Source organism: Neospora caninum, chromosome XI (genome assembly GCF_000208865.1).
Source record: "Neospora caninum Liverpool complete genome, chromosome XI".
Taxonomy (NCBI): Eukaryota; Apicomplexa; class Conoidasida; order Eucoccidiorida; family Sarcocystidae; genus Neospora; species Neospora caninum.
In genome coordinates this window covers 3,060,877-3,072,091 of record NC_018397.1, presented here as the reverse complement: position 1 = coordinate 3,072,091, position 11,215 = coordinate 3,060,877, and the positions used below count along the sequence as shown (strand labels likewise).

Here is an 11,215-nt window from a genome sequence, read left to right as displayed (position 1 = left end):
GTCACTCTACCTCAGTTCGAATTTTTCGGTTCAGCCGTCAAAGCGTTGGGCAAAGAGGACCAGCTGAGCAGTGCCTCCCAGCGGGTTCCTGAACAGCGACAGACGTCGCCTGCGCAGTGGACGGGCGAGTGAAGTCTCTGTCTTCCTGCAGCCACCAGCAAGAAGAACTGGGAAAAGACAAACACGAGAAGATGAGAGACTGCTGGTGCCGTACACCAAGAAAAGCGCAGTGGCTGTGCTCCCTTTTTTCGAGAGGACGCCAAAGAACAGCTGCAGCAGTTGATGTGCAAGGGCTGACCGGGCGCAGGCGTTTGCCAAATTTTGGGGCACACAGACTCTGCCGCAGGCGGAACACGAAGAAGGCTCAGAGGAAGACGGAGGAAAAAAGAAGAAAACGGCGAAAGAGGACAAAGACGTGAGCGAAAGACCCGAGAAGCAGATGAGCCGCAGCAGCAACATGCGCCGCAAAAAGGAGAAAAAGCGGTCCGCAGCGAAGAAACCACCACCAGGACACCGGGTTTTCGAACCCCGGGAGGAGGAGACAAGAGAGGCCTGGAAGGAACGAAGTGTTCCCCTGAGCGTCCCGACGAAATTTGACTAAACACACACAGATGGTGTTTCCCTTTCACAAGGATGAGAAAAGAAAAAGTGCTAAGAATCTCTGGCGACCCTCATTTTGCCTCGCGTGACCATGTCGCCGGGGGGGCGGATGGTACACTTGGTTTCGTTTGTAACGTCACAGCGCACTCTGCGAGAACTACCGTCACAAAAAGGCCACGCGCCGACTTCCCCCAGAAGATGTGCTCTAACGCTCTGGGAGGACTGGCACGTAGCACAGAGAAGAAGAAACGCGTTAGAGAAATTTCGTCGCCCATAGACGCAGGCTTCCGCTGCTCCTTTGTCCATATCCACGGAAAAGATGGCTTGCCGGCAACTTAGTGGAATCCTGCCGCTGTAAATCTACGGCAAACCCCGAGCCTTCCCCTGTCACTCACCAGGTGAGAATCCCTCACCTCCTTTCGCCGTTTCCTTACTCGCCTTGACACGCCGGCACTTTCAAGTTCTTCGCAGTTCAAGATGGTTCAACTTTGTTGAAGTGGGGAAGCACGGAAGTTGAGCAGAGAGGCCGCCGAATTCGTAGGTCGCCTGCCTGCTAGTTTTCACCGCCTGGCATAATAGCACCCAAATCCCTGCCGAGAAAAGGCATTCTGCTCTTAGCTACATTCTAGAGATAGCCTCGGGCGATCCTCTCTGCGGAGGGTGCCGGGAAGGCCATGTTTTGGACACGGAACCGTACCAGCACACCGAATGTGCGGACGCGTCACCGTTTAGGGAGCGCGGAAACAGCCGCAGAAGAGGATTTTGATCGTCTTCTTCCCCGTCTCAAGGCGACATCCCACCATTGAATTTTCTACTGTTGTTTCTACCAACGGTGACAACGCAGTAGCGCGCGACGTTAACGAGTCCTTGAGGAGCACATGCGGGTGAGTACGCGTACATATCATCGCCTGGCAGTAACAACGGCTACGCACCAAAATGCCAGATGGTACAGCTGTGGCATCTAACGGTTAAGCAGGTTTATTGCTGTTTTCACGTCCTGTTCAGGACACAGTGTTCCAACGTTGAAAGTCTCGCTCCAGTAATAGTGAGCCTGGAGTTTGGGGTGCCTTAGTGCTGTCCAATGATGAGCGTATTTGGGGATGCAGTGTTTCGTTATGTGTTTACTGCATACGTTCCGTACTAAAAAAATTCTGTTATGAGGAGACTGGCATGGCACCAGAGCCGATGGGTGCCAGCTGCGCCGAGTCGACGGGGTTCCCACTTCAGCTCCACGAATCTTCTGTGAAAAAAAGAGCAAACTGACGTCGGCCTTCGTAGGATTTTCAGGGATAGCAACGAGATAGTTAAAATATGATTTAGAAAAAGTAAATGAAGGTAAAATTCTCTGTCATGCTGGTCTCCGGATCGCTCAGCGATTGAGCAAGTTCGTCGCAGGCGCAACATTGAAGGAGCATGGCTATGTTGGACTTGAGAAGGAAATACGGAGGTTAACAGCAAGAAGTTTAATAAGTTCCGGCTGACCGGGACACGCGTAGAAGACCCAATCCAGCAGCAAACCGAGGAAATCCTACTTTTTGGGCTGCGAGGAAACGAGTGCGAATAATTTCAAGAGCTTTCTGAAAGGATGCGTTTTGCGTCAAATTCGTTCTATAGTGACCATATCCGTTTTGCGGCAGTGGATTTTGCACCCAGGATTTCAGCAACAACAAAAGTTTGAAGGACGTGTGATCGTGTTCATCGGCGGGTCCAGTCTCACACTGGCGAAGACGAGCCGTCCAACAAAGCAGCTCCTCAAATTCCACCGTATCTAGTGTGCCGTAGCGTTGTGTTCCTAACTGCATGGTCCTTCCTCCAGTGGGTTTCCTTGCCACCGAGGAGAGGAAAGCGAAGGCGCTTGAGGCGGCGAGCTGGTGTGGCTGGGCTCAAGCGTTACCTCGTCGTTATGATGATTGCAACTCAACCTACTATGGAATCACACAAGTAAAAGTTCACCGGTGGTCCGTGGCATTGTCCTGTACGGCGGTGCTTGGTCCTGAAAACCGACTACGTTTTGCGTTTCAATCCTTCAGGGAACTTGAAACGCTAATGCTTTCCTGATACTACGCCTGCCACGCTGGTTCAAATACATTGGTGCATCAAAACGCTCGCACACCTACGGACACTTGTGCTAGTATGGTTATCTTTTTCCTTCGCAAACCGTTCGTATATCTCACAATTTTTGCCGTTCAAGTCGTTAGTGCAGACGCTGAACTTCACGCGGCCCTTAAGGTAAGAAAAGTGGACATGTCCACTGAGGGCCGTATATCCGCGGAGCACCACTGTTTTTTTCTCAAGTTGAATATAAAACAGTCGTCGGATACTTTTCAATCACACAACAACCTACAGCAGGTGTTTACTGTGGAACGTGTTGACACTATAAACAGCAGGCACTATCCATGTCCTACTGCTGGCCCCTTGCGCATCCTTGTCTCCTGAATCCATTTGTTTTACCATAATCCAAATCAGGCTGGTTCTCGTGTTTCCCGTACGTTTTTGAGCTGACAAGCACCTCCTCAGAGTCGATGAGATTTTCGACGTTCCGAAAAAGCTCCTGAGCTTTATTCCTCCACCCCATAACCCTTCGAAAGAGCACGGAGACTTCGCTCTATATCCAGTCTAGAACGAACTCAAACTTGGCACAGACACGTGATAAAAAACGTTGGCGGCATGTACATCGTGAACCACTGGCCTGTATCGAGATGGAAATGTCAACCAGAGGGCCGAGTGCTCTCTACAGCAACTCAGTTCTTGTTGGCAGACAAAAAACGTCGGTACGTTCCCTATGGAAACAACGCTTGACGCATACCATATTTTGATGAAAAAAGTACAGATAAAAAGGAACGTCGAGGACGATGAAACGGACGCAGCGACAGCGCGCACGCAGCGTCTTTGCGAGTGATTTCCCGTAGATGATGGGACGCGGCTCTTCTTCTCTCGGTTCTTTTCTCAAGCAGTTAGAGAGCAAGTCAGCGTTCGTCACGCGAAAATGCTGTTTGCCCGTCGAGGAGGAGCAAATTCGGGTAGCAAGTCCTTTTTCCCGCCGGAAGCCCTCGCGTTCTTTGTTGCATGTGGGTTTTGGTTGTCACTGTCCTGTGACTCTCTCCCCTTCTGGCGTTCCAAATTCGCTGGCTGCCCGGCTTTGTCTTTCTCCCGTCGTCGTCGCTAAAAAGTTTTTTGGGTTCCGGCCTTTCTGCTACTCATCATCGCGGCGCCTTTTGAAGTTTGCGGCGCTCGGCCGCCGTTATTTTGCTCGGTACCCGCCTTGCTGTTTGCCTCTTGCGCGCCTCAGCTTTTTCCTCCAGGCTGTCAACCCGGAAACCTTGTTTTTTAACGTTTTGAGCTTCTGGACGAAGATCGCACAGTTCTAGCCACAATGAGCTCGCATTACACACCCCCTCGTTGCTACTACGAGGTCTTGGGTGTCGCGAAGACCGCGACGGCAGACGAAATCAAGAAAAGCTACAGGAAGCTGGCAATCAGATGGCACCCAGGTATGTTGTGGCTTTCTGTGCCGGCCATTTCGCTCGATTCATAAGCTAAAGGAAACGGGTTTCCTCGTAAAGTTCGTCAATGGAAGCCCGTGTTTCCTCCGAATTTGGCGTGGACTTACCAATGGTTCGATGCTGGTGCTGGCGTCAGAGCCAGATGGATTCTACAACTGACGCCGGACAAATGGAATCTTGGAAGAAAAGGAATGGCAGCGATCTGGCGTGGCTTTGGATCCCTGTTGCCACGAGAAGGGGGAAACTGGGAAAATGTTCCCCTTAGACTTTGGCTGCCTCCTGCATCGAAAAGGAGCCGGCTGTTCGAAGGGGTTGGATCTTTCCGCGGGGAAAAACACGGAAATGGAGGAACCTGACATATGTGGATGGACCCACGCTTCCAGCTTCTCCTGTCGGAAGAGAGCGCCTCCTATTTGTTCTGGTCGGACGTGTATATACACCAGATAGGGGGAGAGATGCTCGCGGCGTCACGTTCATCACGGTTTATAGCTGACACCGGTGGTGCCTATTGTTTGCGTCCGCTACCGTGCAGATAAGAACATAGACAAAAAGGATGAAGCGACGGCGCGTTTCAAAGAGATTTCCGAAGCCTACGAGGTCCTGTCTGATCCCGAGAAGCGCCGGAGATACGACCGTAAGCGCTGGTGGACGTCGCTGAGACTTTGCTACACTTTGTGTGTTCCCGCCCGGATGGATGCCTCTGTCGAGGGCGGTTTCTCAGACTTTCTGTTTCTCTCCTTTTTCCGTCGCGGACAGCGCTATTGTTTCTGTCTTGTCAGTTCCGAACCCAGCGTCTAGTGCACTCTTCACTGTGCCTGGGCTTTTGCACATTCATGTGTCGCGCTGTCTGCGGCTCCGCCCTCCGCGCAGTTTCGGACGACTTCGGCGTGCACCGTTCTCGCGCGAGACGAACGAGCAGCAGATACTCGGCGGCGCAAGCAGAGGCGGAGGCCGCTGCGGCCGCCGCAGAATTCGAACGCTTCCACCGCAATTTCCATTTCGCCGATGCCCAGCGTATTTTCGAGATGGCATTCGGCCCGGGGTAAGTGTGTTTGCCTCACACAGATGTCTATCCACGTATTCGTAGGATTACGCGGATGAATTCGCACTATGTGTATATATGTTTACGTGGGAGGCGCACATGTACGTACACGGAAACGTGTGCACTGCCGTCTGTGTCATCTTCTTCGTGTAAAATGTCTTGGAATTTTCGGGTGTGTGGTGTTTACCCATTTCGGTAGTATTTCCCTTCAAATGCGGAGAAACGAGTACTTACGGAATGCGTTTCTAGATTGTCCGTGTTCCACGTGGGTGCACGCCTACGTTTTCGTACACGTGCATGCAAGCGTCTGCGTCCCCAGAAAAGCTGCTCTGTAAAAGGGCCTCATGTGAGACTCGAGCTCAATAGGAGAGGTTGAGTGCGAGAGCGTGGCCGCGAATTTTTTGCGTGCAAACACCGAAAATAGTCTCCCCGTGTACGTACACCTGCGGTCGAGTGGGGGATGCTGGTACACCAAGCAAGCTGACTGAACAGAGACGGAGTGTTGTTCTGCTGGTGAAAAACTGTTTGCCGATGTCTGCAGAGGACCGTTCGGTGATGATCTTTTCCACACGGTCAGCCAAGATTTCGGCCTCGGCCCTTCTGGTTTGGCTCGCGCTGGGCATTCCTCCAGGCACGGTGGTGCAAGTAAGTCGAGTGTGTGTCGCCGGGATTCCCAGAGGAAGTATCGCGAACTGAAAGCCTAGACTTTCACCTTGTCCTGCCCGACCGAATATCTGTTGAGGGAAAAGACTCAGAAGCACAGAAGCGACAGACTGCCAGATCTCTGAGTCACCACGCGTCTTGTCCTGGGTTTGTCTTCCACTTACAAGGACAAGAATTTCAAGCGTAAAGGACGGAGTCGACAGTTGCCGTTTCCGTCAATTTCCCTTCTGTTGACATGACGCGATTTCGCGGTGTTTTTCGACACCGCTCATGTCGAGCATTCGCCGCTGTCCGTTCGGCCTTCCCCTATAGCTCCAGCTCTGTCGCGTATTTCTTCGGCGTGCGTGCATGCCCAGGGAAAGGCATACTCTTTCTCACGATGCCTTCCCTGTGTTCTCTGCTCTTTGCCGATCTGCAGTGCGTCGTGGGCATGGAAGCCTCTCCGCAAGCTTGTTTGGTGGAGACCCCTTCGCAGATTTTTTCGGAGGGGATCCGTTCGGCGGTGAGGCGCATGCAAGGGAAGGGAGGGGGGTGTTCGGCAGACTTTGGGGGGGGACGTGGCTGTCTTCCGTTGTCGCTGTTGTGGTCAGGGGTACCCCGTTCTCTTACACCCCTGCGATGCTCCAATCGTCTTGCGTTTTGGTGCTGGAAAACCCGCAATGCCGTTCTCGGTAGCTCTGTGTCCTCGAGGAGCAAAGGCCTCAGGCGCAGCCGTGTGTATGCACATGCGAAGCTCGAGGAGGCTAGAAACGAGCTTGAGGCATGAAGATAGCAGAACGTCGAGGTGCATTCCTCTCTGGATGTGTTTTTCGTGGAGACGTGTTCTCGTGCGTCGTTTCTGTTAGGTGTCTGCTTGCAAAGGCCTTCTTTTCGTGTGCGCTTCCGTGACTCTCTGCAGGGAGCTTCGTGCACTCCTTTTCAAGCCCTGCCTTCGGTCCCTCCCACATGAGCCGCAGCTCTTTTGTCTCGTCCAGCAGCTCCTCGCGAACTGGTCCAGGAGGCATCAGCCGGTCGACGTCGACTTCAACTCGCATCGTGAACGGGCGGCGGGTAACGGTTACAGAGGAGGTTGTGACCCAGCCAGATGGTAAGTTTGCCCGTGCAAACGCACAGAGAAATCCGCTACAGCGGAAGAACGACTTCATTCTGCAGGTCTACTGTAAATCTGGCGACATCTGAGCATCCACCTCTCGGCGCACGTCGATAGGCGTGTTCGTCGTGCGTGCGTCTCTGGATAGAGTTTGTGTGATCAGGGATCAGCAAGTGTGTTGTTTGCTCTGTGTTGTCCGTAGCCTTATTTCCTGAGGTTCGGTGTGCTGTGGGAACAAAGAGAGGCTCTCATACTTGGTGCTTCGCCTCCGCGCTTCGGGCGACCTCTTGCCCCCCCATTGTGTCTTCAGTTTCCAGCGTGCGGGCGCCTTTGCGTTCGTGGTAGAGTGCAGCGATGGCGGCGTGCCTTTCGCCGGTTGTGGTCGCATCACGCTTGTGGACCAGACTGCGGCGTCTGTTTTTTTTTGGCCTTGTGATCGCCCAGTGGATTGCGCCTGTTTTTTCTTCTTTGCGCTCGGCGTCGTGCTTCGAGAGTGTCTCTGGCGGTATACGCGGCCGTTTGGCCTTGTCTCTGCTTCGCGTCAATGCGATATGCGCGCACGCACACAGGCACCGTCCATCGATCCGTGACACAAGAAGAAGACGACGGGACAGGTCAAGTCCGCCGCGTACAACTTCCGTCTTCCTCTCGCCACAGTCACTCGCGGTCAATTGTGTATCACTAGGAAAGGTGTACGGCAAGATTCTTTTTCCCGGTCAGCAGACGAGGGATCGGCCCGTCTGTCGTGTAGAGGTACAGCCAGGCGGCAGCCAGGAGGGACTTTTTTGGACGCCGCGCACAAGCGGGGGAAAAAGCATGCGGGGACGCGCGGCGTCGTGTTTTCCCTCGCGAGGAAGCAAAGGCGAGCGTCGCTGTTGAGTGGATGCTGACGGCGCGCACAAGAGGGAACGGATCTTGACGCGGGGTTCTGTAGATCCAGTGTGTGAAGAAGGGACTGATTTTTCAGTGATGCCGTCTTGCGCAGAGAAGAGACTGAATTCTCCGGCGCTTTTCTGAAAGTGTGCTGCAGCAATGCATAGAGACTTCCCGCAGCACGGACCTGCAAACGAAGGCGTTACACCGTGCACATATAGACATACGTGTTTGTGGGGCTTCAGCAGAGAGACGTGATCACCTTGCCGTGAGACTCTCGCTCGTGTGTGAATGTGGACGGGCAGACTGCCTGGGATTTCTTCGACTTTGGGGTGTGTGGAGTCGACGCCTCCTGCATTGAAGGTGCCCACTCGAGCGATCAACGGAAAAGATGTACCTGCGCATGTGTAGGGCGATTCTCGCATGTTCCGATAGCAGATGGTTTCCCGTGTGTCCGACCGTTTAGGTTTGGGAGTCAACGAGACACGCGCGAAAGCAATGCCCACCTTTCCTAGAACGTCCCTTTTCCCATGCATGTGATGGTCGGGATCTTGTGGCGAAGCGACACAGGTGTACGTAGTCCATGTATCCGAGGCTAGTCAGAGAGATTGAATTAAAAATGGACAAAATGAACGGCGGGAACCGGTTTGCAGGACACGGTCCAGCGGAACATCAAATTTCTTGTGGAACTTGCTGCTGAGGCGATGTAACTTGTGGATAGAACACCGCAGTTGCATGCTTTTATCTCCATATTCAACAGCGTTTTCTGCCGCCGCTGTCGCGTGTGTGTGTGTGTATGCCTAGCTGATAGTGTTTCCCTTCTCGTCAGGAAGAGGGAAGATATTGGAATCCGATCCCTCCTGGTATGAACGCGTGAGAGCAAGTCAAAGGGACACGGATCTCCATTGATATGCTTGATTCGTGTGTTGGCCCTTGCTTCTTTCTGGCACATCTTCTTCGCCGTTTCGGGAATGTCTCGCGCCTTCGTTTCTGCGCCACGTGCGATTTTCTTTCTGTCTGCTCCCGGCGGTATCATCCGCTACAATCTTTTTTCCTTTCTCCGAATGGTGGTTATTCTCAAGGGGTGACGATGCGTTTACTCGTGTTCATTCGAGAATGTATCTATCTATTTACATATAGGGCAAAAATCGTCACACGTGCGTGTGCACAGATGTTTCGCGCGGCTTTTGGTTTTTGCTGGTGTCGGGGAAGGTGACTTCTCCCCGTAACGCCCTGTTTTTGCTTTCACTGCGGAATGGAACAGGGACACACTGCGACGCAAATGAGAAGTTTGGTGACGTTTTTAGAGGTGTACAGAAGGAACGCGTATTTTGTTTTTCTGCAGCCTTCTGGGGACGACTGAGGCTTCCGTCGTTGCCGTGCGGAATCTGTGCTCCTTCTGCACAGAGGGAGAGAGCAACTGAAAGGGTTTCCGGGGCGGACGTCAGAGTGTGATCAACGAAGATACTTTCACCATCAAATAGAACTTTCTAAATTCGTGGATACTGGTAGCAACCGGTGCCGCGCGGCGAATTCTTCGCCGATTGTAGTGCACGTTCACGTTCCGCTTAACGTGTTCACGCTTTTCTTCTCTGAGCGTCAACTCGCCTTGTCGGCATACAGGCTCGACATGGATTCATGGCCTCGGCAAGAAAGCGAGCATACAATGCACACTTCCGGCTACGTATATGCAGACACATGGAACTTCCGACTGCGTTGGAACTGCCTACTCTTTTTCCCAAGGTCTATCACCAATGCCTCGCCGATAACCTTTAAGCACATCCAGTGTGAAGAGCGTAGTCTCGGTTGTTCTTTTCAGCGAAGGGAGTCGCAACTCGATTCGAGTGTTAAAAGTGTACCGCGTACCGCTCAAAGGGGAACCAGTTTGTGAGGAAGCTACTCTTGTGAAGAGACGCTCAGACATCTAGATACCGACCGACGGTGCGCTGTGAAGTGCGCACGGCCGGCGACAATACGGTTGCTGCTTCGATGTCAGCAAAAGGTGAATCCGCGTCTGCATCATCTCTGTATCGTTCTACAGCTGTCTGAAAATGCATTGTCCACGCGTAGTCAATTCCCACGATCTGTTTTGGCTCACTCCAACCGAGCAGTCTCGCGGTCCTCGCCACAGCGGGGTGTCGGCTGGAACGGAATCTCTCAGGCACTTCCTCAGAACAAGAGAGACGAGGGGAACCTGAGAGAGAGTCACCAAGAATGAGTTCCACGTCAGAGTTTTCGGTTGTTACGAAAGACGTAATAAACCATGCAGAGTCGTCAGACTGTGATGCCTCCCCCCCCCCATCGCGCGGCTGGCCAGCTGACGCTTCGCGCCAGCAGGAACAGCCCTGCTCCCTGCCCTCGTCCTCACTGTCGTCCCCAGCGGACCCGCCAAGGACAAACTTTACATCTTGTGTTCAGACCCAGTCTCTCTCCCCTGCAACGGCTGCCAACCTGACGCTCGTGTAACACCGAAACCCCCGCGCGTAGGTCTCGTTCTCCGGCGCACAAAGGGAAGCCTGCGGTTAACCACTAGCCCCCAAGTTGCTCTCCATTCGCCTTCTGTTATGAGGAACTCCAGTTGCTCCACGCAAGAGGCTGTACCACACCTTCGCGGGTCTCGATTAGAATTTGATCTCGTGGGGGCGCATCGAGCCCCGGAGAGTAAAGCGTGTCTTCAAGTACTGAGTAAGCAGCTTGTCCTTGCTAAGCGAAGCAAGCAGTGCCTTGTCGACCGAGTCTTGAAGTTGTTTGAATTGCGCGGGGAGAGCCTGCTTGGCCTTGTTGTCGCTTTGCTGCACGAACATTCCCTCATCTTGCTTCTTCCTCAGCTTGCGCTCCGCGAACTTCTCCTTCTTGGAGGCGCCGAACTGCTCGTCCTTGATGCTCGACACATCAACTCCGGAGATATCGACCTTTGTGCTGGTGGCAATGACGTAACGCTGATTGACCCGGCGCAGCGGCACGCCGTTCACCTTGAACGGACCGGTAACCAGTAACAGTCCGGACGGCGACAGTTGCTTCAAAAAGACGACGCGCTTGCCGCGGTGGCCTCCAGAAAGGAGAATCAAAACGGTGCCCGGAGTGATTGACGATCGGAGTTTCGCCATTCTTTTCGCCGCCCCTGCTGGCGACTTGTACAGCTGCCGCTTGGGCTTGCGGGCCCTCAACCTCTTCTTTGCCACTGCTGCTGCGGTCGGCGCCATCTTTACTGGAGAAGAAAGCGAAAACGAAGAGGTAAACTGTGGAAACGAGCAACAAAGATCTTGCTCTTGTCACCACTCAGCGTTCTACACAGGAACCACGCCCCTGTCGAGTGCGGGAACTATGCGGCAGCACGACGAAGAGACATGCGCGACGGGAGCGTGGGGAGAGCACAGAGGGGCGCCAAAAAACAAAGGGCGTCGGCAGCCGTTCCACAATCCACACAAAAGCACACTATTGCCC

General features: G+C 53.4%; 2 protein-coding genes across 2 annotated transcripts; one reads left to right on the top strand and one right to left on the bottom strand.

Moving 5' to 3' along the window:
- Positions 1-3,973: 3,973 nt before the first annotated feature.
- NCLIV_056690 (hypothetical protein) lies at positions 3,974-6,987 on the top strand (the record flags this gene model as incomplete). Its single annotated transcript, XM_003885224.1, has 6 exons — positions 3,974-4,091; positions 4,636-4,737; positions 4,974-5,145; positions 5,687-5,790; positions 6,227-6,310; positions 6,707-6,987. 6 exons carry the CDS (start codon positions 3,974-3,976, stop codon positions 6,985-6,987), a joined length of 861 nt encoding a protein of 286 aa, XP_003885273.1.
- A 3,405-nt stretch (positions 6,988-10,392) lies between these two features.
- On the bottom strand, positions 10,393-10,974 carry NCLIV_056680 (hypothetical protein; the record flags this gene model as incomplete). The annotated part of the gene is made up of 1 exon (XM_003885223.1): positions 10,393-10,974. The coding sequence occupies one exon, from the start codon at positions 10,972-10,974 to the stop codon at positions 10,393-10,395; it is 582 nt and encodes a 193-aa protein (XP_003885272.1).
- Positions 10,975-11,215: the final 241 nt, after the last annotated feature.